This window comes from Amblyomma mixtum, chromosome 4 (genome assembly GCF_055824585.1).
Source record: "Amblyomma mixtum isolate Tamu chromosome 4, ASM5582458v1, whole genome shotgun sequence".
NCBI lineage: Eukaryota > Metazoa > Arthropoda > Arachnida > Ixodida > Ixodidae > Amblyomma > Amblyomma mixtum.
This window is the reverse complement of record NC_143015.1, coordinates 7,390,669-7,415,856: the sequence shown is the minus strand read 5'-3', so window position 1 is coordinate 7,415,856 and position 25,188 is coordinate 7,390,669. Positions and strand designations below refer to the sequence as shown.

The 25,188-nt window shown below is 45.7% G+C and overlaps 1 protein-coding gene across 1 annotated transcript; it reads left to right on the top strand.

Annotated features, from left to right (window-relative positions):
* The first annotated feature begins 2,394 nt into the window (after window positions 1-2,394).
* Window positions 2,395-13,886, top strand: LOC149345592 (uncharacterized). Its single transcript, XM_089585252.1, has 5 exons — window positions 2,395-2,538; window positions 4,826-4,980; window positions 9,323-9,396; window positions 12,330-12,413; window positions 13,659-13,886. Exons 1-5 carry the CDS (start codon window positions 2,425-2,427, stop codon window positions 13,781-13,783), a joined length of 552 nt encoding a protein of 183 aa, XP_089441378.1. The 5' UTR covers window positions 2,395-2,424; the 3' UTR covers window positions 13,784-13,886.
* The last annotated feature ends 11,302 nt before the right edge of the window (window positions 13,887-25,188 follow it).

Here is a 25,188-nt window from a genome sequence, read left to right as displayed (position 1 = left end):
GTAACCAACCCCGTCACGATTGTCGACCTATGTTTTCAGACACCAAGTTTCTGGCGACCGCAAGGAGTAGAATAGAAAGGGAGATTATTGAAGGTTTTTTGATTGAAAAGGCTGGGGACGAGTGCATCAGCAGCTCATCTGTCTGTTTACAGGAGAAAGAAAGGTCCTTTCTTGAACGGACGCGATTTTTGCGTTTTAACTGCTAGACATCCTGACAAACGGTTTTTTTTTCCCGCATCTCACCTTATAGTGTTTTATTTTGCGTTGTTTTGTTTTGTTGACCTTATGCGGAACTTTGCTCCTCTGTCTTTTAAAGACTTTTAGTGGTTTTACCGTCTTCATTGCTTGGCCGGTGGTGGTTCATGTTTTTCTTCTTTCTTTTAGTTTCTCTTTTTAACAATTGTTACTTTTACCGTGTTATTTGTTGGTTTCGGTTCCTTGTTTTCGCTTTTAGCCTGCTGACTGTGCCTATTGCCTAGCAACTTTTATTTTTTCATGCCCTTTTTTCATCGCCATTTTGCTCATGCTTTTCTCATGCTTTTACGCCTTCTCGCTCTCTTGAATGTTTTTACGTAGCCCAAAGATTCCGCTTTGCTTTGAAGTACTCATTTTTGTATCTGTTAGTCCCTTTATCATTAGCTTGGTAATGCTATATTTTGATAGTGCATGCACGTTTTATGAGTTCTGCCGAGCTGTGTGATGACTCCCCAAACGTGTGAGGCGTTCCTTCGCTGTGTCCCGTGGCTGACAGTGCATCACGTGGTCCAGGAAATAGTATAAATATGTGCTGGTTTTTCACGCAATAAAGAGTTGGTAGTCAGCGCCCGTCCTGTGTTTTTCGTGTTCCTTCTGTCCTCGTTCCGTAGCGCTGTTGTGAATCTGTTCATTAAGACTGAAAAGGCTTTTAAATCGCACATCCTGACAAACGCTTGAGGTGTTGTCGGTTGACGGTGTCATGTATGCTGGAAAACAACTAGCTGATAAGTTTAATCATTGTTTCGTTACACTTGTGGACAGTCCGCGTGAACTTATCGCAATCGAAAACATTCCGAGCTCCTGTATTAATAGCATTCCCCTCACTTCTTGTGACGAAGAAGAAATATTCAAGGCGTTTAAATCTTTAAAACAAAGTAAGAGTGAAGATGCATTTGGGTTAAAACTGAATCCTGTTCTTCACGTATATGACGTTATATGCCCTATGCTATCTCATACATTCAGTCTCTCGATACGGTCTGGAATTTTTCCGATGGCAATGAAGAAAGCAAAAGTGAGCGTGATTCACAAAAATGGCCCTAGAAATATTCTTTCGAATTACTGGGCAGCGTCTAACCTAACGGTTTTCCTCTAAAGGCATAGAAAGAATAACGCTTAAAAGATTTTGAAGCTTTTTTGATAGGTACAATATCATAACCCAATATGGACATGGTTTTCGTCAAAACTCTTCAACACAGCTGGCATTACTGAAGCAAAAAGAATTGATAATTAACATTATATAAAAGAATAATGGACATTACGAAATTTATTGATTTCTCCAGAGCGCATGATAGGATTAATCATTTGACTGACAGGTAAATTATCAGTATATGGTGTCCGCAATTTCATTAGGTCTTTTAGTTTAAAGCAGTCATAATAACATGTCTGGAACAGCAATTTAAAGGCATCATAGGCTCGCTCAGCGTCCCGCACGAGCTGCACGAGCTGGGAGCTCTTCGGACAGGGAGCTGTTCAGTATTAAAATTTCATTTTTTTGCCGTCACTATATGATTTCACAGCGTCTTTATTGTAGGTGACAATTTTAAACCCTGAGTAGTGTGCCCAGATGAAATCGAGGACATTGTGAACTGACACTTAAAGGAAACAGGAAACGAGAGTTCTGAAGCGCGTGTAAGCAGCAATTCCTACACTTATGCAGGTCCTAAAAGTGCAGCTTTGGACGGAAACCGGACACACAATATATGCGAACAAAGAGCTGCGGAAATCTAGCAATTTAACATATTCCAGCAATAAAAACGTCGCCAATGGTAAGTACTCTACTCTGCACTGTTGTCAAATGGCCTGCGGATTTCGCATCTGTTCACGTCGCCTCTGAGGGAAAACAACACATGCGTCCGATAATTAGAGCTCCGTAGCAGTCCGGGTCATGGTCCCAGCGGTGACACGTGGCCAACAAACGCAGTTGGTTGTGCATTAAGCAGTCCCTACGCCTGAGCGGGGGGCTGTGGTGCCTAAGCTCTAGCACCGCAGATGTTGAACATTTTTGCATACATTTTTATATTGGCATCCGCTCTCACAAAAACACTTCCTTTCGCGAGCAACAGGGCGGAAAACAGCACGTCAGACCTATATAAAAGCTATCTGTTTTCCTCGACAAACTCATTAGGGGGTCTCTTCGCAATCTCGACTTAGGCTGCTGAAGAGGACAGAATGTACATCACGGGATTGGTCTTTGCAGCTCTCGTCTTTCTTTTTCCGCTTCACGCCAGCAAGAAATTCCTCGACAATAACCCCGCTCTTGGAACCTACCAAGACACCTCAGAGGTGAGCTTTGGCTTCGAACGCAAAAAAAGAAACAGTCTCACCACAGAGAGTTTATATAGTACTGGCTCCACAGTGCGGTAAATGTTGCATCTAAAAGGTTGAACACGTGCAGCCGTCGACGGTAACGAATCTGTGTGTGTTCCGTGTGTGTTCACGTGTTCCGAATTTTGCGCGTTATGTAGAACGAATTAACATCATTGTGGCCATCTCAACGCATCAGCGAATGAACGTAATTCACGTTCAGAACTGTGGGAAATGATAGATCTAATTCACCGCAAAACATGAATACGCAATTCTTTCTCGTTAGCCTAAATACCAGAAGATACCAAAAGATAATAAGGCCTCGAAAGCGCGAAATGCGAGCTTGTAAGAATTCGTGCCAGGAACGCTGCTACAGACATCACAAGGATGCAAGGTGTGCGAAGTTGCTGGGCTCGGCGGCGCTCGAGCATCAACAAAGCCGGAACCAACCTTGCAGCAAGCCTTGCACAAGAACACAGCAAAGTGCATTCAGGCTTATAGAAGAAGCGTCCCGGGTTTGTCATACAGCACCACTTTTCAGGAAACACCAGCTCCTAACCATTCGCAATATCTCACATGGAGAACTAGCCTTTTTAATCCATCAAGAAGTGAAAATCATCCTTGTAGCTCTCCTGAAGAAAAACTTTGAATAAAGCCGCGCTCATGATAGCGAAATAATATATTCAGGAATGAAAATCTGCGCACAAATTACTGCACCCAAGGACTATCTTGTAAAATTCCCAATTTTTTTAACAAATTCTTGCGTCAGACAATTGTTACTTAAAAAACACATCTACCAAAGGCTTTAAGAAGAAAATTATTATTTAGTGTCGTTACAAGGTTAAAGATTTACATAATGTTATATTAATGGTTTAATTTCTATCCTGCATATTTGTTTCTCGTTTATTGATAGTGTCTGATGCTTGCACTATGTGCCCTTTGAAGCAAAGAGTTGGAGGTGCTTGATGAACTGGGCTTTATATGCTGTATTGACGCTGTTCCTGCTTTGTCAAACATCTTGAGCTAGTGTCAATTTTTGGGGGCGGGATAGGGGACGGTGCATTCTCAGGCATTTCACTGCCATTTCGCCAATCTCCCCGACACTTGTACTTGTGTCAACAAAATGCTGAATGGAGGTCATCTGCCTGCCCCCTGAGATTTTATTTATTTATTTATTTATTTAAATACCCTAAGGGCCCGGCTGGGCATTACATAGGGGGGGACAGCAAATAACACAACTACTCAAGCTTCACTTCATGCATAATACAGATAGAGAACAAAAGAACTAGGTGTTAATTGTCGAATTCGGTAGTTTTTTTTTATACATCGTGGGCATGGTGCACTGGGCAATAAACAAAAATAATATGTACACGCATACGTCAAAGCAGGGGTACAAGGCGACAAGTTCAAACAGACGACAATGCTGCGCCTGATTCAAGAAATGTTAGTAGCGCTGAACGGAAAGATGATGGTTCAGTGATAGCTGCAATGCTAGCAGGTAAACCATTCCACTCCCTTATAGCCAAGACTAACGGGGAATTCTGATATTTCTTTGTGCGGGCGAAAATTGTTTGAATTTTATGCGCATGGTCGGTTCGAGATGATATGTGATGTGCTGCTGTGATGTGCCTCCATGCAAAAGATGAATGGTTGTAGTAGAGGGAGTGGAACAACGATAGGCGAAAGAATTTGCGTCGTATGTTGAAATCCAGAAGATTTAGAGACTGTTTTATTGCAGTAACGCTCTGAAATGGAGAGTACGACCGTAAAATAAAGCGTGCTGCCTTATTTTGCAGTGATTCTATAGAGCTAGATAAGTTTTGTTGGTGGGGATGCCATACTACCGAACAATATTCCAATGATGCCCGAACAAGAGATGTGTAGGACAGAAGTTTGGTGTCAGGGTTAGCTAGAGATAAACGACGTTTAAGCAGGCCTAATTTTTTCAAAAATTTGCTAGTGATATACTCTATGTGGCTATCCCAATTTAGGTCCGGGGAAAGAACAACGCCTAAATATTTGAAAGTTGATGAGCGCGCAATGACGCTATTATTTATACTGTAATTGTTTACTGGTGTTTTAGAGAGTGCAGAGAAAGTCATCTGTTTGGTTTTATCGGTGTTTATTTCCATCTGGCAAACACTGCACCAAGTACTTAACCTATCTAGGTTAAGTACTTGGTGCATATACCCGTATGAGCATCCGCCTCGTTCGCTTTTCTTGACACCTTTCTCGTCCAGCTGCTTATTAATTGTTCCTGTTCCAGTGTTTCCCCGCCGAAGCGAATTTCTATCTGCTCTATCGAAACTATGAATACGACCCTAATTACGGAGGCATGGAACAGTGCGTCTATGCTACACAACACGATCCTGTCGTAAGGGACTCGACGGTTATGACCTTCATTTACGGCGGCAAGAAGAGGTAAGTTGGCAATGGATATTTTCTGACCATGTTAGCATTTGCTGTGGTCACACAGATGGCTTGAAAAACCAAAGCAGAAAAATCTATTATTGCGTCAGTAACACCAAAGGAGTGCTGACAATAACTGGGAGAATATAATGAAACAATTTTCCAGCAGTATTTAAGTCATTTTACGTTGAATAGGTGATATACGAAACTGCTTAGTAGTCTGCAACCGCTGGGCCGGTAAACTTCCGGTCGCCATCTTGGTTCTGTGGACCTGGTGCGTCCTTTGCTCTGCGTGCTTTCTCGATATCAGCGAGGCTGCCATCACTCTAACGAGTACTTTTAAAAAAGAAAGGAGTAAAAAGGGAATAAGCCATCCTCTCGGGCACTCCCTTCCATGAAAGGTAGAGCGCTCGAGGACAGTTTACTCCCTCTTTACTGCCATACCGGGTACTCATGTTTAGAGCGTACAAGTTCAAAAACCAAGCAGCAGCGCTGCTTCCAAGGCTAATACTGTACTAAATGAAGGTCCTTCCTTATAGTTTGGTCAGCACCAGTGTGCTTCCACCGTGTTCATAGTTTAATTCAACGCAGACCGCTGGGTTTGTTGGTATCCTGCTATATTACGTGTCGTGTTTTCATCGCGGAAAACACAAGAACGGACAGCGCCGACGCCCGGATGCCCACTCTTCCTAGCGTTAAGGAGCTCGTGTCGAAGAAAAATCAGACGTCAGCGTCGTTGACCCTGATAGAAAAATGAACGAAAAACTCCCAGAGAAGACACCCGGGATGCAGGCGACTCACCTAGGTCACGTGACCTTGCGGCGTGAGCACAACCAGCCCACCGGATTGCGAGCAAACTGCCCAGCATGGCAGGTGGCACTTAATGATTGGTCGCTCGAGAAGAGCACACACAAGGCTAACCGATGGCACCACCCGCCATCGCAGGCCAGTGGCGCATCGCTTAACCTCTGCAACACTGCGCCAGAAGCGGTATGAAGACTCCCAGGGATCTATCAATGCAAAGTAGGGAATGGCCAATTCTGCATATATGGTAACTAACCCATTACGTCTTCTTATCATACCCATGAGGCGGAGATTAAGCTCCCCTCCAAATTTTTCCGCTCTGGAAACAAGATCCACGGCCTCGCTTGGGCTTTAGAACTAAATATGGCAAAATCGGTACTTAAAATCGGCACCTTACTATTTGCCGAATTCCACGAATGGCTGCGGAGAAATCTTCATCCGCAGAATCCATTACGCAGAACGCCGATTTCAGCAGCTTTCAGCAGACTGAGTCGTGGGGCCTCGGGATGGGAACAGTTCTAGGAGTTAGGCCGTCTAGCCGGAGTCATGGTCAAGCATTTCATGCATGGGCTACTAGGCGCGTGAAGCCGAAGTACGTTTATTCAATCGTAATGACTAGCGGTGGCTCAGTGGTTGTGGTGCTCGGCTGCTGACACAAAAGCCGCGGTTTCGATCCCGACCGCTGCGGTAGACATTCGATGGAGGCGAAATTCTACAGGCCCATGTACTGTGCGATGTCAGTGCACGTTAAAGAACCCGAGGTGGTCAAAATTTCCGGAGACCTTCACTACAGCGTCCCTCATAGCCTGAGCCGCTGTGGGACGTTAAACCGCCGTTAACCGTTGACCAAACCAGCAGGATAACAGACTTGCAGCTCCATAAACTTTAAGCTTCACTGACCACGACTATGCACTGAAGCAGGTCCTAATCATTCCGTGTTTTTATTGAGTTTATTTTTTCCTTCGAGATTTTTTATTACGGACGACTCGCTTCATGAAAAATTTTGCTCGGGAACCAAAGTTTCCATATTAACAACGCATGACTGTAATAGCTATATCGCACCGGTCCTCACCTGTGGGGCAGAGACGTGGAGGCTAGCATCATTATCATCATCACCAGCCTGACTCCGCCCACTGCAGGGCAATGGCCTCTCCCATGTGTCTCCAATTAACCCTGTCCTCGAGGCTAGCGAAATGGGCTAAAAGAAAATTGAGGACAACACAGCGAGCTATTTAAAGGGAAACGACATGAGCAACGCTGAATGACTGGAAGAGGTCAGTGGGTCAGGGAACAAACATTGGTCAATGAACTCCTAGCCGAAAGGAAGAAGAAATCGGCTTCTGCACGATATGTAATGCGAAGGAGGGATAACCGACGGTCGTCAAAGGTAACGGACTGGATAAGAAGAGAATGTGAAAGGAGCAGGGGCCGGCAGAAAGTTTGGTGGCCGATTGACATGAAGTAAACATAACGCGGACGCAGTTGGAAGAGAACGCTCTTAATTGGAGCGATATGCAGCCGGCCTTTGTCCTGTAGTGAACGCCGTCGGGCTGATGATGAAGATGACGAGCTTCACATTTAATGTTTAAATGATTGAGCAGACGCGTGTGGTGCAGATATCGCGCTGTTAGTAGTCCTTTTTTATAAGAGGAAATCAGACATATATTGTTTAATATACCGCATGCAAGGACGCTGTTTTGCATCGATTTCCTACATGCGTTACCGTAGCGACGTTAACCGATGCCATTTGGCAGCGTTCTTGGCAGTTGCTCTATGGGATCACAATTTAATTAGAACAAAAATTATCGAAAATCAGCTCGAAGAGCGAAATATCTGAACCGGTTGGCAATAGAGTGCATATTGCTACCGCGCAAAACGACGCAGGACGAAGAGAGGAAAGCACAGGACAAGACGCGGATTGTCCTGTGCTTTCCTCTCTTCGTCCTGCGTCGTTTTGCGCGGTTGCAATATGCACTCCATTGTCAACCACCAACTAGCCCGCCTTCACTTGTTACCGGTTGGCAAGCTGATACCACGCACTGCACGTTGGGTTACAGAAGTATTCGAGCACAGTAAAAAATATTGAACGAGCACTTCAAACGTACCTTTCTCCTGGACGTATCGTAGTATTTTTGCAGAGTGCAAAGCGTAGCGTAACAGCCATCGGCATTTCAATCTTAACATGTGAGCGCAGACATCTTTGCCCAAAGGAAGCCAGCAGTTTTGATTTCTCGTCCGAACTAGTTCTTGAAGCGCCAATAGATGGCGTTGGCCATTTTACATGTCCGTGGGTCCGTCCGTCCGTCCGTCTGTCTGTCTGTCTGTCTTTCTGTCTGTCTGTTTGTGCCTGTCTGTCTGTCTGTCCGTCCTGCGGGCAGGGCACTTTTTTCTTATTTCTTTTTAAGCCCAAACTAATATCTGTCCGTCCGTCCGTCCGTCCGTCTGTCTGTCTTTCTGTCTGTTGCCGTATTATTTCTCACACTTGCCGTAAGGGCACAATTTCTATGTCCACCTTTATCGACGAGGTTGATGCTGGTGAACACTTTCATGGTCAGGTTTCACGCAGTATAAATACACCCGAAAGTAGATGTTTCGACGGCTGCTGCAATAGCTCATTTGGTAACGCACCATATGCGTCACACGGATGTAGAGGGCTGTATCCCACTTACTGAGTGCGGTTGTCTTTCTTCTACTTACTTGTCAAGTACTTCTTGGTCATAAAGCTATTATGTTATTACTTTCTCACTAAGAGACATCGCAAAATAAAACAAAAGAAACATCCCACTAGGCTTTTCTTTGTTTCGATGTCTGTTAATGCCCTTAACACGCATTGTTTACCATCAGATCATCGTCTACAGTGCTTGAGTAGCACGAGCATTATTGAACATTACACGTTAAAATCGTTGCAGTCAAGGTGGCCAGAATTTTCAAGTGTTACTGCCCCCGAAGCAGTTTTTGTCACGTTTTAGGCGCTAGATACTGAGTTCCTGCTACTGCGCTTGCCTTCTAGCTTTTGTCACTTGTCTTTCGGACATGCCGTAAGTGGGCCAGCATGTGATCTGAAGAATCAGACGCTGAGTGTAGCCAGATAGTTAGAAAAGTAATGAGAAAAGAGAAGCACTCATGCGCTGGTAGCTGCGAGCAAAGGTTGAGATTCAGTATTCCAACCAACTGCACTAAATGATATCAGAAGTTATCGCTATCACAAACGCTATCACAAATTTTCCGCCTTGAAACCGCTGCGCACCCTGGGAGCAGTAAGCTAATGTAAGGTTCCAAGAAAAACTCTACCTTTTCTATGGTTCATCCCATCTAGGCTTTAGGGTTGCTGGAAGCATCGCCGCCTATACATATCAGCTGGCAGAAATTTTTAATGAAGCGAAAAACTTCCCGTTAATACCTTTCACAAATCGCATTCTAGGCGCGATCATTCCTAACCCCAGGTCGGTGCCACAATCATCTCTCAAAAGAATGAATATTCCTCTCACCAAATTAAATGATTTAGCTTTAAGCCAATAGAATTAACATCAAACTCAATTACTTTAAACAGGCAGGCAAGGATAACCTTTGGGTCCGGACCCGGATACACCGAGAAGAACGTCGCCAATATCAAGTACCTTGATGGTGAGTACACTGAGCGCTACGTGCCTTCGGACGACACCTCTTTCTTTTCCATTCTTATCATTTAGGCGAAGCGCCGAAAATACGTTCCAACAAGACTTCCTTTTGTGTTTCGTCCTCGTTTCCTCAAGTCATTTCTCGTTTGAGAAGACATACCAAAGATATGCTATTTCATTACTGGTTGACATCATACACCATTCTGGTGATTGTCAGTCTGTGATCGTCATTTCAAGAGAAAGCCCTCTGCGGCTGATCTCCAGTGAACTCTACCATGCGACAGCCGTGGTCAGCCTATAGCCGCAAGCTTCCTTATGTTTGTGCTGAGCTGAATTCAATATGGTATTTAATAATTCACTGTAACAATAGGGCCTCTAATTTCAACTTAACCCAACTATTAGCCGGGAATACAAAATTTCACGGGATTTCTTTGCGCTTTGCTGCGACAAAAGTCTTAGTGTTGTGGCTAAATTCACGTTTATGCCCAACAATAGCGAAGCACCTTTACATGTACAATGAAATGCAGCGCAGCCAGATTTCCGTCTTCGTAATATTATGAACCTCTTTGTGGGCGCCTCAACGGTGATTGCGGAGGCCTTTTCCCTCTTCGCTTCCTGAATTGTTTTTAAGTTGTGTGCAAAAAGAAATTCATAGGGCGATCCCTTTCAGCCTTTCAGCTTTCAGCCTTGACTGCCCCCTGTGGGCCCCTGTAGCTTGTTCTTTCTTCCGTTCCGACGTTTCTGCTTCAACGAAAGTGTAGCGGCAGCGGAATCACTTTTTTTGTCCAACGCCCTTTATGTTGGCGAGAGGAAACTGACAGCCTCAGCAAAACTAAAAGTTAGGCAGCTGTTCAAATCTGCCGAACCGGGTTTCACGTGGCGGAAGCTCCATGAGCATGGTTAAACATGGTTTGCCTTTGTTACATCTTTTATTGTTTCTTAACCGCCCCTACCACTTCCCAGCCGCTTATTCGTCTTCATTGACTGGCTTGATGGAGACAAAGGCTGATCGATGGTCATGCCGAAGACTAAATCTTCACGCCGGCACCACAGCCTCACGAAGGAAAAGTGAATGGTTGCACACATAGGATTCTTAAGAGCAAACACGATAGTTTGCATAAGCACACATGGCACACACACTGCCAAACGGGTTATCGGTAAACTGTTTTTGAAACTGCCTCGTAGCGGTGGCGCTTCCACCCAGATGAATCGCGTGAATCGTCCTTTGTGCGCAACGATGTCTATCGCCGACTCAGAGTCGGTGATAAAAGTAGTTGAGACTGACGTGTTTCCGCTGGCTTGCCTTTGTCGCTTCTCCGCTTCTTTACGCCCTCTTGGCAAGTTGCTGTTCTTCTTATTCTGGAGTTTCCAACGCTCGTTTAGCCTTGCAAGTCTCATTTTTCGCTCACGAACCCGCTGACGGCGAGCGATGTCTGCTGGTGGTCAAAGCGGCTTGCCGCAATGTTCGAAGATGTAGTTCACTGTTCGTACGCTCCTCAGCGCGCTTTTCTTCCTCCATAGAGTCTAAGTCAAACGCACAGCTATGGTTATATATTCCCCATACCTAACATCACGACTGCGAATTAAATCACTTGACACAGCGTTATTACCACGTGGCTTTCTTGCCAAAGTTCAAGATCAAAATTCAAGGCCAAATGTCAAGGTCAAACGTCTATGCTGAAGGCCAAAGCTCAGCGTCAAAGGTGGTCCACTGAATGGACCACACAGGGTTAGTTATATGTGCATAGCAGCACTAGCCATGACTTAACTCAAGGTTGTTTCAAGGTCATTCGAAGGCTCACGGTGAAATGCATCCCAGCTGCAGTTGTGTAGTTTTCGCTACAGAAAGAAACAGTCACGCTGATTAAGTTGTAAGTCCTATATCTATCTTTGTACCTATGTATGCAGAGTGCCGCATCAAGTAGATCAAGGAAGACACGAACCAAGTGATATTATCGAGTTTTGCACTCCACCTAAATGCAACGCTTTTATCAAATAATGAAAGCATCGAACGACAGGCTCCAAAGCCTATCGCCAAAGTAGTGTGTTTATGATATGGATTATAGATTTCTCGCCAAGCAACAAAAGTAGTACGGAAAACCATCTCTAAGGTTAAAATTGCTAAAAGCGGACGTAAAGACGTGGGAGGCAGCGTTCTGCACGCAATGTGTAAGAGACAGTCTAATGGAAGCAAAGGAACTAAGGATCAGCAAGACTTTCGTTTCAGCTAGATTGTTCTAGCATGACATGATTTGCTCAAAAGCATACTGGCGCGAAAGGACGACAAATACGCCAGTCCTGTCTTGTGTGTGTTTGCCTCCATCTTTTCACGCTGGTGCGCTTTCGCTCAAATTATGTCATGAACTGAGCATTATGGCCAAGAAGGGCAATAAAATTTTTTGAAACGAGCCAGAGGAACAACTTTTTAAATGCGAGTTTGTGGGAGAAATAAATTGAATTCCAGTTACACTGGTGTGATACTGGTCCACATTGCGGTTATCCAATTGTTTCTTTTCTTTTAAAGCTCTTGCCATGCAGGAGTCCGGAGCTGAGTGACCCTGACCACTTTATAACAAATCCCGCGTCTGCTAGTGAGCAGGCGCGCACGAAGCGGCGCCACGATATCTTCCCTCGCCTCGGGCTAACTTGGTCGTCGTAAGATCAGACGGCGAAATTAGCGCGAGGTGCAGGCTATATGCGCAGTTTGGTCACATTATCGCGCTTGACCACGCCACGCAGTTACGCGTGATCCAATGGCCATTTCGTGTAAGTGTCATCGTGGCCATCCTGCGTATGCTGGATAGTCACGACGAAGACTACGCGAAGGCCAGGATCCTGCATTGTAACAGTTCGCGCTGTATAATGAGAGCATTTGGCTACCTTTTCTTTGAATTCCTACTCCAACCGAGACTTTACTGTGTACGTTCTCATCACCTTTAGGATCTCATCTGGACTTCAACCTGACGGCTGCTTACCTCCTATGCTCCGAGTGCCACATCCTTCGCAGCGACTACATTGACGGAGGTAATGATCATTTTACTGTGACTAAAGCGAACTTTCGCCGTGCCTCTGCATCCAAATGGCACGCTTCCGCCCTAAAAAAAAAAAAAAAAGACAGCACAGTGGAGACCTTTGTCGCGTTTCGTTTGAGCCAAAGTGAGCCTGCTGCTACCTGCTTCCGAACCTGCGACCTTGTATTGATAAGTCAAAGCGGCAAAGCCGCCTCGGAACTTCAGCGGGTTCCCCTCATTAAGCGCACAGCTACTGCAACATTCTTTTAATGTAATGTACTCATTTTTCTTTCACGGATTTTCCCGTAGCGTGTTCTACTGCTTAACGGGATGTCGCAGGGGCTGTAAGGAAAATTAAATGCAGTCTAGGTTTCACATTCTACGCTCGTATGGTCCGTAGGCTTCTAGTGAAGTGCGTAAGGTGGACAGCGGAGGGTGAATTGCAGATATTCAGATATTCAACTCAATGTTTTACAACATAAGATCTCTATGGCGTCCACTCGCATGCCCTGCACCACGACGGGTGCGGTAGGACACAGTGACGATACAGGCGGATTGCCCTGGAGCTTCTTTCTGTCACACTTCTTTGTGAACCCCCCCCCCCCCCCCCACACACACACACACTTTCAACTTCCTACCTCCTACCGTGCCGCCACAGAGGTTGCCTTGGCCGCAGGGAGTTGCAACGGGTCAGGGTATAGAGAGCTCCGTGAGCACCTTGGTGCTTGGGATGCTGGTGCTTGTTGCGAGCACTGGTGTGTGCTGCCCTTATGAGAGCTTTATTCAGACAACGTATCCATACCCACACGGAAAAAACATCTTACTTTACTGAGCTGCGCATGCATCCTGTCTAAAACTGTTTGCAATATGAAATCCATTCTCTGGCAGAGACCTCGCAGTTCTACAGGCAAGACAGTTGCAGGCCAATAACTTGGCAGCACTTACTACCTGGACTGCTTTGGTATAGTTCGTAATCGTATTTCCACTGCATTTCAAACAGACACACGGAAAATCACACACGCAAGAAAACAAAAGCGAATAGCAGCCTTCAGGTACAATCATAAAATGTTAGACAACTCCAAACATGACCAGTGTAGCAGTGAGTCCGTGGCTCGAGGCAAACCTTACGAGCGAACACAAACTTCTCATCCTGCGCAGGAAAGCCCACCTGCTTGCAGGAAAAGTCTCGTAAGGACTCTTTATCACACTTCGCTAATATTGAAGATAAGCAAAATTTTCCCATTTTATTCCAACACAGGAGCAGGCTGCATGCTCTGGGTGCCTGAGAATGCGCTCAACGAGGATCACACGTGCTGCGACTTCGTCTTCGACCTCCTCTGTGGCACTTCGCCCAAGTACCAGGTTTACGAGGGCTGCAAATAAGCAAGCATTTGAAAACCGACGCTGATGATTTTATTCTGTAGCATGCGCCACCTCGCTATGGCATGATGAAGCGTTGGATCAATGGCTGACACCAAGGAGAGATTTCAAATAAAAGGCGCATTAGCGGAAACTTAAGTTTCGAGTATTACTTCTCACAGTTGATACTTAGGAGTCACCCTGTACGGTCGACTACGCGAAGTGCCTCAGCAGCTTTGGCAGTCGGCTGCTGAGCCCATGGTTTGTGGATCAAATCACGGTTTTGGTGGCTCCATTTCGATGGCGGCAAAACGCCAAAAATAACCACCGATTTAATTCGTTAAACTACATACGGTATAAGTGCGCCAGCATATTCACTTTGCTTTGTGTATCTTCGTTACTTGTGGTGACTGTGCTGCCAGGGCTAAGTGGGGGGATGCATTTATGGTCATCAAATTTATTGATGCGTAGGAAGCGCAAAAGCATGCGCTTTTTGTGCTCCGCTTAAGTAGTAATGAGGGACATATCAAACACTTTCGTATATTCGTGTTTTACTCGAATTGCAGTTTCATTGGGTGCAAGCTGGGATCACTCTGCAAGTTTTATCTGTCGCTTCAAGGTTGATAGGCTGGAGGATATGCATGCGATTTGAAGGTCATCAACATATACGGAATACATGATGGACTTGGAAATTATTTTCTTTTCGGTATGGAATTCATTTCTTACTATAAAGACCCTGGTACTTACAGTACATACCTGTGGAACCCCATTTTCCTGAATCAATTTTCTTGAAAGTGTGGAAGCCAGCCGTATGTATATAAATGAGCGGTCAGAAAGAAAGTCTTTCAAAGAGTTGAACATCCTGCCACAGATGCCTATGTCTCCTAGGTCCCGAAGAATCGCAAACCTCCAGGTGGTATCATAAGCCTTTTCTAAGCCCAAAAATACTGGCAGAGAGTTTTTGTGTAGGAATGCTCCTCGTATTGTTTTTGAGGCGGGCAAGATGGTCAGTTGCTGAATATGCGTTTTTGAATCCACATTGGAGTTATCGAAAAGTTCGCGGGATTCAGGGACAAACCTTAATCTAATATTCAAGACTTTTCAAAAGATTTTGAGAGACACTTCGTGAGTACTTCCGCACTGTAACTTTCAGGCAAGGTTGAAGGTTTCCAGGTTTTAGGAATGGTACACTAACAGCTTTTTTTACATGCTTGCGGTCATTTTCCCAATTTCCATATTTTGTTGAAGAATTTCAAGAGTGACTCTACACCAGCTTGAGAAAGGTGTTCCTGCATATCGTAATGTATTTTATTGGGACCAGGTGCTCTCTGCTTCCTGGTCGACAGTACTTTATGTATTTCATGAAATGTAATTAAGTTGCTATAAGCATCATTTCAACTTCCACTAGTCAGAAGTGTTTTTCAGCAGTGTATCTGTACTTTAAAAACGAATGTGTATCGTGTGAGGGAATAGCGACCGCCCATAAATGCTCTGCTGGTATGTCTGCCTGTTCATCAATACGTTTTGGTGTTCCTGGGGCAGTGAGAAAAGGGACTGCGAAGGGGGAGCAGCTACCAATCAGTTTATATATTTGCTCGCATATTTTCCTCGATGTGATTGAACAATTTACGGAAGATATAGTTTTGCTATGAAGCTTTGTCAGCGCATCTACGGATACGCCTGGCTGTGGTTCCCTCTTTTTTGAAATTGGTATGGCTTTCATTTGTTTGACATCTACGAAAAATGACCCAGGTTTTGTTTTCTTCCTTTTTCGCTTATTGACATATCTGTGTATACGAAACTTTATTATTTTGTCGCACCACTCCCAAGGAGTGAGGAATTTACAGCCGTGTGGCAGTGACTACACATGTTGTGAACTTTCTTCCAAATCGTTTATACCGCGATTATCTGATAGAAATTTCTCCACACTCCCTTTTTTCTCGAAAAAGTGCCCAGTCGGGTAAATGCAAATTGCACGGCGAGGTTTAGTCGAGTTAACTAGTGAGGATGATACACTGATCACTGTCATCATCATCATCGCCCACTCCAGGGCAGACCTCTGCCATATCTCTCCAATTAACCCTGTCCTTCGCCAGTTGCGGCCACCTTATTCCCCAAATTTCTCAATCTCATCCGCCCACCTAACTTTCAGCCGCCCCCTGCTACGCTTACTTTCCCTTAAGGACCAGCGGTTACCTTGCCTTCGCATTACATGCCCTGCCCACGCCCACTTCTTCCTCTTGATTTCAACTAGGATGTCATTAACCCACGTTTGTTCTCTCACCCACTCCGCCCTCTTCCGATCTGTTAACGTTACATCAATCATTTTTCTTTCGATAGCTCGCAGCATTGTCCTTAACTTAAGCTGAACCCTCTTTTTTAGCCTCCACGTTTCTGCCCCATAGGTGATTACCGGTAAGATACAGCTGTTGTATACTTTTCTCTTGAGGCATATTGGTAGACTGCCATTCATGATCTGAGAGAGCCTGCCATATGCGGTCCACCCCATTCTTATTCTTGTAGTTATTTACCTCTCATGATCCTGATCAGCTGTCACTACCTGCCCTAAATATACATATTCTCTTGCTACTTAAAGCACCGCGCAATCAATTACGAACTGCTGGTCCCTTGCTAGGCTGTTGATTATTACTTTCGTTTTCTGTACGTTAATATTTAGCGCCACCCTTCTGCTCTGCCTGTCTAATTCATTGATCATATTTTGCAGTTCGTGTCCTGAGTGAATTAGCAAGGCAATGTCATCAGCGAATCGCAGATTCCTTAGGTATTCTCCATTAGCTCTTATCCCCAGCTATTCCCATTTTAGGCACCAGAATACCTCCTGTAAACAGGCAGTGAATAGCATAGGCGAGATCGTGCCTCTCTGCCGGGCACCTTTCCTTATTAGAATCTTATTGCTGACTTTATGAAGAACTATGGTAGCTATGAAATCGTTATAAATATCTTAGGATATTTTCACATAACACTATTCTACTCCCTGATTGCACGCTGATATTGACAGACAAATGATCATTACCGTATGGGTTATCAGAACATTCCGTTTATAATCGGTAAAAACAATGGAGAACAAAGATAAACCCAAGAGCTCATTTTTTTTAGTGCGTGGAGAGCTGTACTTGTGCTTTCCCATATTCAGTACGCACACATTATAGCACAGAATAAAATCTTAGAAACTACTATGTCTACAGTGTGTTTGCTCACTACCCCAAAAAGAGGAGTGTGCATTAAAATCCGCCACTACGAAATATGGCTCTGGAAGCTGTTCAAAAAGTGCTTCTAAGTTATGTAGTGCTGCGGACGGATGGGGCTGAAGATATATGAAGTCGACTGTTATTGCTTTGAAATAAAGGCTGGTGGCTGCTACAGCGTCATATTCGGTGTTAAGTTTTATCTGTTGGGTTGCAACACCGCTTTAAACAACAACAGCAGCCCCTCCAGACTGCCTACTTCCTTGCTCTGGACCACACCGAAAGACTTTTTACTTTCCTATTTTTTTGTATAGGTCGTAAGTTGGTCTCTTGTAGACATAGGGCGACCGGAGAAAGCTAGTTCAAAGATTCTTTTAAATCGCTGTAGTTTTTAAAATCCACGACAATTGCAGTGGATTAAAAATGTCATGTTAAATAAGTTTTGGGCATGTTCTTAAAAACTTAGATCTCCGGAGATTCGGGCCGGTTGTTGGTATATTCCTTTTTCGCTCAAGAGATCTACACCTCCGCTGAAGCGGAGGCCGAACTTTGCGTTGTGTCCATCGCCTCCCTAGAGGAGCGTCAGGACCGCAAAGTAGTTGCGGGTGCACGAGTTGGAGGTTCGCTACCGATTGAGGGAAGCCTTCTGGGCTGCCGACTTAGGAGCTGGCGAGCACTTCGTCAGAGGTAGCAGGGCAGCCTTTGCTGCATCTGCAGAGGGCGCTGACGGCTCTGCCTCAGGATCACTGTGTGTGCCCGGCCAGGAACCGTAGGCTGGTGTGGTGTCTCGCCCCGTCGCACCACATTGGCGATATATCTATTTCCGGTGAAGAGGAACGTTCCTTGTGTTTCTGTGAATCGTTTTTGTGCTTCCTGAAATGATATATTTTCCTTAGTTTTAATAGTTATCCCTTTCCCTTTCTTCCAGGGTAGCCACAATCTCGAGTACACGGGGGTGTCCTCTTCACAGCTGGCGAACTTGTGTGAAGAGTTGCATTCCACTGATTCAGGGTCATTTTATGCACATTTGGCACAGGTTTGTCGGCCGCGACAGCTATGAGAGCCGTGGCCGAATCTCTGACATCTGAAGCACTCTCTAGGATTTGGGATGTATAGTTAGTTATTTTCATGTATCCTACTTTGTGCGATAGCTTGGTGTTGGCTAAAGCCGAAAGTCAGGACTGTGTGCTTTGTTGGTGTTTATTTATCGTCTTTTCGGATTTTGATGCGTTTGACACCAGTCACGTTTTTGTCTTTCAGGCCATCCAACGTCTGTTCTGTCATCCTAGTCAGGAAATCAGGTCCTCAGAATAAACCGCTGACTTTAATGACCTGTGGGCGCTGATATAGAGAGAGTCCGAAGGTCACACGGTTCTGGAGTTTGGAGCATTGAATATTATCACGGATCTCAAGGAGCAGGTCGTCGTTGGCTAGATTCGTAACATTGTAGACAAGGCACAGGGCATCAGTTTTTGCGTTGCGCTTGTACCACATGGTACCTCGACATAACTTCTTTCGTTCTTTGAAAGAATTGGGTAGCTACATCTGTGCGCACCTTTTTTTTTTGGTGATCATTGGATGCTTATGAAGCCATGAAGGGCGTTTGTTTTTCGCCCATGGTGCCACCCCCTCTTTGGAGCCAAGTTCTGCCCACGCCAGCTGTACACTACAACTATAACGCAATATAAATCAACTCAGCGTAGTTGGCCAAAGAAGGTTAACCCTTGACGCCAGGAAAATAGGAAAAACCAAGGGGTGAGGAGGAGATAGGAAAGTTGTGAGAAAGATGATAGTTAAGTGAAAGGCAGAGGCGAGGATACGAAACTGCGACTGCCGATTTTCCCCGGTCGGGTCGGGCCGCAGGTGCCGTCTACAGGAAGCTGGGACCAAAGTGGTGTGTTGCCTATGCCAAAGAGCCTTAAAGGTCGCAATGCTCGACATCGGGTCTCGTATCAGGATCCCCTCATCTCCGGACACGGTATTGCCACGCACGGCTCAGCGCGGGCGCTCGGGTCCGTGGTGGCGCACTGCTCACCATCATCCCCTCCGGGGATGTGCCTGCGGATGCTCAGGAACCTGTGGTGTCGGAACTCATGATCATCTGCATGTTGCAGACGCCCGTGAGGGAACCGTGAAGAATGGACGATGACAAACTTGCTGCGTAAGATACGCCATAAAGGGTGCATGCATGAGCCATAAGTTCATAAAGAGATGCGTTTTCTCATAATTTGTTAGGTACAAAGCTTACCGAATAAAATTAACAAAAGAACATAGGCAACATGAACTCGTATCACAACACTAACTCCGAAGCCTGCAGTGGCAACACGCAGAAAGTATAGGAGAAAAAAGTACAGTCTTTGTCAAAGTAACCAGATTCCATGGTTTTTCTTCTCTTTCGTGTAACAGAGCCCTCGCGGCTTCCCTAAAGATCACAAAGTTCTTTGAAGGTGAGAACAGGGGTTCTTCTTACTATACAGAGATTTAGAGCTTGAGGGCTGGCATAATAGCTTTTAATATACGACTAACAAGAAAAACGTGCAGCTTGGTTACTTTCGACAAAGACTGTACATCTATTGTGCACCAACCAAATTCCACTAGTCCGGACAAGATAACTGTTAACGGAGAATTTGTATCAGATCAGGATTTTGGCAGATGCTTTTAACGAATATTTTGTGAGCTGAGAAGTTGAAGACACACTTCTGCTTGGTAGCGACTCCAGACTTGCTAGTAATGCAAACTCAATGTATGTTATTCCCAGAACTCCTTCACAGGTATTTGAATCTCTTATGAATATGAACAATAGCAAGAGCCGTGATGCAGATGATTTAGAAATTACACGAGTGAAGCGAATGCTAGTTATGTTGCCTGCAGTGCTTTTTGCCATATTTAACTTGTGACGAACTTGCCTTATTCCCTCGACGCATTCAGGTAGTCAAAGTCTCTGCGTTGTTCAAAAATAGCGACAGAAAAATGTAAATGAAACTACAGGTCAGTTTCCGTTCTTAGAAAACATAGCGCAAAAAGGACACGGACGACACAGACGTGGTGGCTTTTCGAAAAATAAAGTTGCAAGTTAGCGCCTGTCCTGTCCACTTCTGTGTCGTCCGTGTCCTTTTGCGCTATGTTTTCTAAGAACTGTTACCAACTAGCCCAAACCAAGCTACTGTTACATCAGTTTCCGTGTTTCCCGCATTTTCTAACGCCGTGGAGAAGTTAATTCACACGAGAATGACCCTCCTCACTGACACTTTCAGTAAAATATTAGGAGCTCAATTTGGTTTGACTAAGACTGTCATTAGAGACTGCGCTACTTCATTTAAGATAACCCATTATTCAATACTTTAAACAAAAGGAGGTAGTCTTAAGCATATTTTCTGCTTTCACCAACTGTTGGTTTACCCGCAGTGCTCCAGAATAAAATACAGCGCAGCATTTCAAATCTTGACATCGTTTTCTCTAAACTGCAAAATCTCTAGAATTTAAGTTTTCTCGCTCCTGTCTCAATTGCATGTAAAGCTGTGATGGGGATTTAATTCCAGCAGTTATGCAAGCATTTAATGTTTATGGCCTGGTGCTAACATTCCATGTTCGTTAAGTACTCATAAAAGCTACATCAATACGTGACTGACTAAAATTGTGTTTGATGCTTCTTATTGGCAGTTAATTCACAGCTACCTCATTAATAAACTGTGTGAAGAAGGTGCATTGCCATCGCTCCGAGCGAGACCCTGGTCAGACTGACCGACAGCTGACCACCGCTCTTTCACCACTATTTCCGTCGACCTCAGCGTCCCCAAATACACCAGCAACATTTGATGGAGGTACGGACTGCCGTGACCGTCCGTCCTTGAACTCCGCAACCGCACGCTACCGAACCCCGGTATGCCTTCAGACGCCACCCATCAAGTCGTGCAAGTGGGCACGGCAGTCCTGTGTTCCGGTTCCCTCCGCCAGCGGGGACCCCGCCATCATTAGCGGGACTGACGACCACGATGCTGAAGACTGGCTCACATCCTACGAGCAGGTGAGCATCATTAACAAGTGGGAGGGCGCTACGCAATTGAACAACCTGATCTAGTTTACCGCCGTTTCGAACCTCTGGTATCGCAACCACGAAGCAGACCTCTCCACGTGGTCCAACTTCAAGAAGAACCTTTCTGAAGTGCTCGGGCGTCCTACTGTGCGCAAGCTGCGTGCCGTGCAACGCTTGCGGCTAGCGTTCACAGCCCTCGAGCGAGACCTTCACGAGCTACATTGGGGATGTGGGGAACCTGTGCTCGCGCAGCAACGTAAAATAAAGCATGTTTTAAAAAGGATCGAGGACGACGCATTTTAGATGCTCCTGTCCCGATATTCCCGCACCGTTTCGGAAGTGTCTGCCAGAGCTACAATGGGCTGCGCAAGCAGAGGCGCGTTACTCGCCAGCCCGCTACGCCTGTGGACTCGCTTCCCAGCCTGTCAGCTGCGCCTGACCGCTCGATGCTCTCGCAACAGCTGAAAGACATCATCCATGAGGAAGTTGCTGGTAACCTCGCCTTTCTGCCACTCCACCTCGGGCCTTGTTCATACCCGGCGTCGCCTTTGCCATGTCATTACCGAGCATGCGGCTGAAGCCGGTCCATCCGGCTGTAGCAGCACCTCAACCCACCCCTATCGCTGGCCCATTGACCTATGCTGACGCCATTGCACGGCCGAGGCCACCTAGCTACCGCTCAAGCTACGTTACGCCTCAAACGCCTATGTCCTTTTTTGCGACCGGTTCCAGCAAACGGAAATCCCTGGCGTACAGGCGACACACGCCCCATCTGTTATTCTTGCGGAGTGCCTGTTCATATGGACCGGCTTTGCCGCCGTCCTGTGCTAGTATCCCCATTGCCTTCCGAGTTGCCGGCTACCGGCCTGCGAAACCTCAATACTCAGCGAGAGCCCAGCCGCCACAAAGTCACCCTATTTCACCTGACCGCTCCACTTTCTTTAACCAGAGCTCACCATCACCGCGTCGCCATTCCCTTTCACCCATGCTCGCCACCTCACTTTTCTACAAGGAGAAAATTACATGCCGCAGTTGTTAAGGCAAAAACTGAGCCGCCAACGAAGTGTCGAAGACTTTCTCTCCTGACAGCCTAATCGAAGTTTTTTTTTAGAGGTTGTTTCTGTCCTGCCGCTCGTCAGTACCGTTGCTGCAGTTCCTGCCATGGCCGGAACGTTTTGCTGTTCCTTCCGAAAAGTGACAACGTCACTTCCTGGATTCTCGCTGCGCATGGCAAGCGCGCAGACTACTGAGCCATTAGCGACGTGCACTCCCCGAGTCGTTATTCACGACATTCTGTACGCAATTGAATTCTTCATTTTGACTACCTGTGTTATGACTTCCTGTCGCGCCATAGCGCCGTCACGACTGTGCACGTGCTGAGCTGGAGCTCTTTGCGCTCCCCGATTCCTCGTCTGATGCGGCCCCTTCTGCTGCTTCTCCTAAAGCCGTAGTTGCAGAGGCCGTTTACCTGCCTTTGTGCTCTGCTGTTCTTGTGCCCATCACTTGTGACGTTGTTCGTGACGGTGACATACTATTCACGCCACCTTCCATATTTCTTCGCCACAAGTCACTGCCCTTACCTTACGCCGTACTCACCAAGGTGACTCACCCAGTCAGCTGGCCTGTGAGCGTTATTCGTGACCAATCCGGGTGCCTATCCTTCCCCTGTGCGTCGCCGTGAGCGCCTCGGCACCGTCCAGCTACCTGTGCATGAACTGGGATGTGTGTTAGACGGGAACGGTCAACTCGATGTATTGTTCCTAGACTTCTCTAGAGCTTTTGACCTGGTTTCACATGCAAAACTGTTGTTTAAATTGGAATGTATCGGTATTCCTCAAAATATTGTCCACTGGATCAAGGCCTACCTTAGTGATAGGAAACAATACGTCACCATTAGGAACTGTTCTTCTCGGATGTTAGATGTTACTTCTGGTGTGCCTCAGGGTAGTGTCTTGGGCCCGCTCCTTTTTTTAGTTTTTATCAATGACCTGTTAGATGTTATTCCTGCCCAGGTTTCTGCCCGATTATTTGCCGACGACTGTGTTGTGTTTAAAGAAATTACGTGCACAAAGGATCAAGAAATTTTACAGGATACTTTAGAAGGTATTTCCCACTGGTGTACAAATTGGGGTATGCAGTTAAACACTGATAAAACGGTACTTTTAAGAGTAACAAGGAAAATATACCCGTGTTCCTTAACATATCAGCTTAACAACAATAATATCTTAGAGGTGGACTCATATAAATACTTAGGGGTTACGTTTACAAATAAATTAACTTGGTCAAAACACATATCAGAAACTTCTGCTGCTGCACTTCGCAAACTGTGGTTTCTTAAGCGAAAACTTAGGAATGCTCCTGCCAGTACTAAGTGTCTTGCCTATAACAACTGCGTAAGAGCTAAACTTGAGTACGCGGCGGTTGTATGGGACCCCCATAATAAAAAAGATATCATACAACTCGAGCGTGTGCAAAGAAAAGCTGTGCGATTTATATTTGGAAAATATAGAAGACACGATTCCCCATCTACGCTTATGAAGCAACACAACATTCACACCCTAGAATCCCGAAGGAAGGTTAGTCGCCTCATCTTGCTTCATCACTGCCTGCAAGGAAAAATAAAAATGAAGTTGCCTAATTGCGTCAAAGCTCATTGTACGAGAAGAACCAGACATACGCAGGAACACTCAATGGCACCAATTTTCGCCCGCACAAACACATTTAAAAATAGTTACTTCCCTAGAACTGTATCCGAATGGAATGCATTACCTTCTCATATTTTTCTGTCCAGCAATTTTGTAGCAGAGTTGGAACGTCATCTCTTTATTTCATGAGTATTGTTTGTTTTGTGTTGCGATGTCTGTCTATATATTCAATTCTGATTGATTGTCTGACTTATTTCTTTTTTTCTCTATGCATATGCTTGTCATTTTTTGTATTGAAAAATGTTTGAATGTGCCCCTCCTGCTAGGACCATGCATGGTCCGCAGTATTTCAAATAAATAAATTTCAAAAATAGGCGGTTGTTCCTATTTTCGGTGTTTTATTCGCAACTTTCTGCAATTGTTGCCCATTTAACTTGGCTCCTCGGTAGCAGTGTGGATTTCTCGACACCACAGCAACACCGGTGGCCATGCCCTTCTGCGTCAGAGCCCATACCGTGTCTCCACCACTGAGTGCCAAGTTATTCAAAAACAATTTAACACAACGCTTGAGAGCGGTGTGATTCAGTAATATCACAGTCCATGGGCATGCCCAGTGGTACTCGTGAAGAAGAAAGATGCCTCTATAGGATTCTGCGTTGATTACCGCCGCCTCAATAAGACAACGCTGAAAGACGTTTGCCCTCTCGCACGTATTGAAGATGCTCTGGACTGCCTACAAGGCGCGGAACTCCTCTCTTTTTTCGATTTACGCTCTGCGCATTAGCCGCTCACAATGGCAGCCCAAGATCGCCAGAAAGCCACATTTGACGGCCTCTATGGGCTTGACTTCATGCCTTTCTGCCTCTGTACTCTCCGTCTTGTCTCTCTTGTGCTATCTGAACGACATCGTTGTCTCTTCAACAACTTCGAGACACATCTGTCTCGACTCAAGCACGTCTTGAGCTGCCTTGCGGACGCCGCCCTGCAGCTCAACTTAAAAAATAAGTGACGCTTTGCTGCCCGGGAATTCACCATTATAGGCCACATTGCGTCTGTCCCAACTTCGCCCAACTCCGTGTTCTGGCTGCTTTTGCAAAGCCGAATTCTCTTTAGAAACTGCATAGCTACCTAAGCCTTTGTTCCTATTTTCGGTGTTTTATTCGCCACTTTGCTGCGATTGCTGCCCATTTAACTTGGCTCCTCGGCAGCAACGTGGATTTCTCGAGTTGGTCGCCCGCATGCGACGATGCCTACAACACCTTGCGCAGTCTCCGCAGGGCATCACCTAAACTGCGCCCCTTTGACTCACAAGCACCTACGGAAGTACACACGGATGCCAGTGGTATTGGAATCGGTGCTGTGGGCGCTCAGCGTAAATCTGGATTTGACGAATACGTTGTCACTTACATCAGCCGCACCCTAACGAAAGCCGAGTACAACTACGTTACGGAAAAAGAGTGCTTGGCCATCGTAGGGGCCGGCGTAACTTTCTCTCTTACCTCCAGGCCATCCTTTTGACGTTGTGAAGAAGCACCATGCCCCTTG

Bases quoted from the DNA above. Each gene is read 5' to 3' on its own strand.
- LOC149345592 (XM_089585252.1), top strand. From the start codon at position 2,425: ATGTACATCACGGGATTGGTCTTTGCAGCTCTCGTCTTTCTTTTTCCG. The intron at 2,539-4,825 runs GTGAGCTTTGGC...TTCCTGTTCCAG, and splicing joins CCTACCAAGACACCTCAGAG to TGTTTCCCCGCCGAAGCGAA. The intron at 12,414-13,658 runs GTAATGATCATT...ATTCCAACACAG, and splicing joins CAGCGACTACATTGACGGAG to GAGCAGGCTGCATGCTCTGG.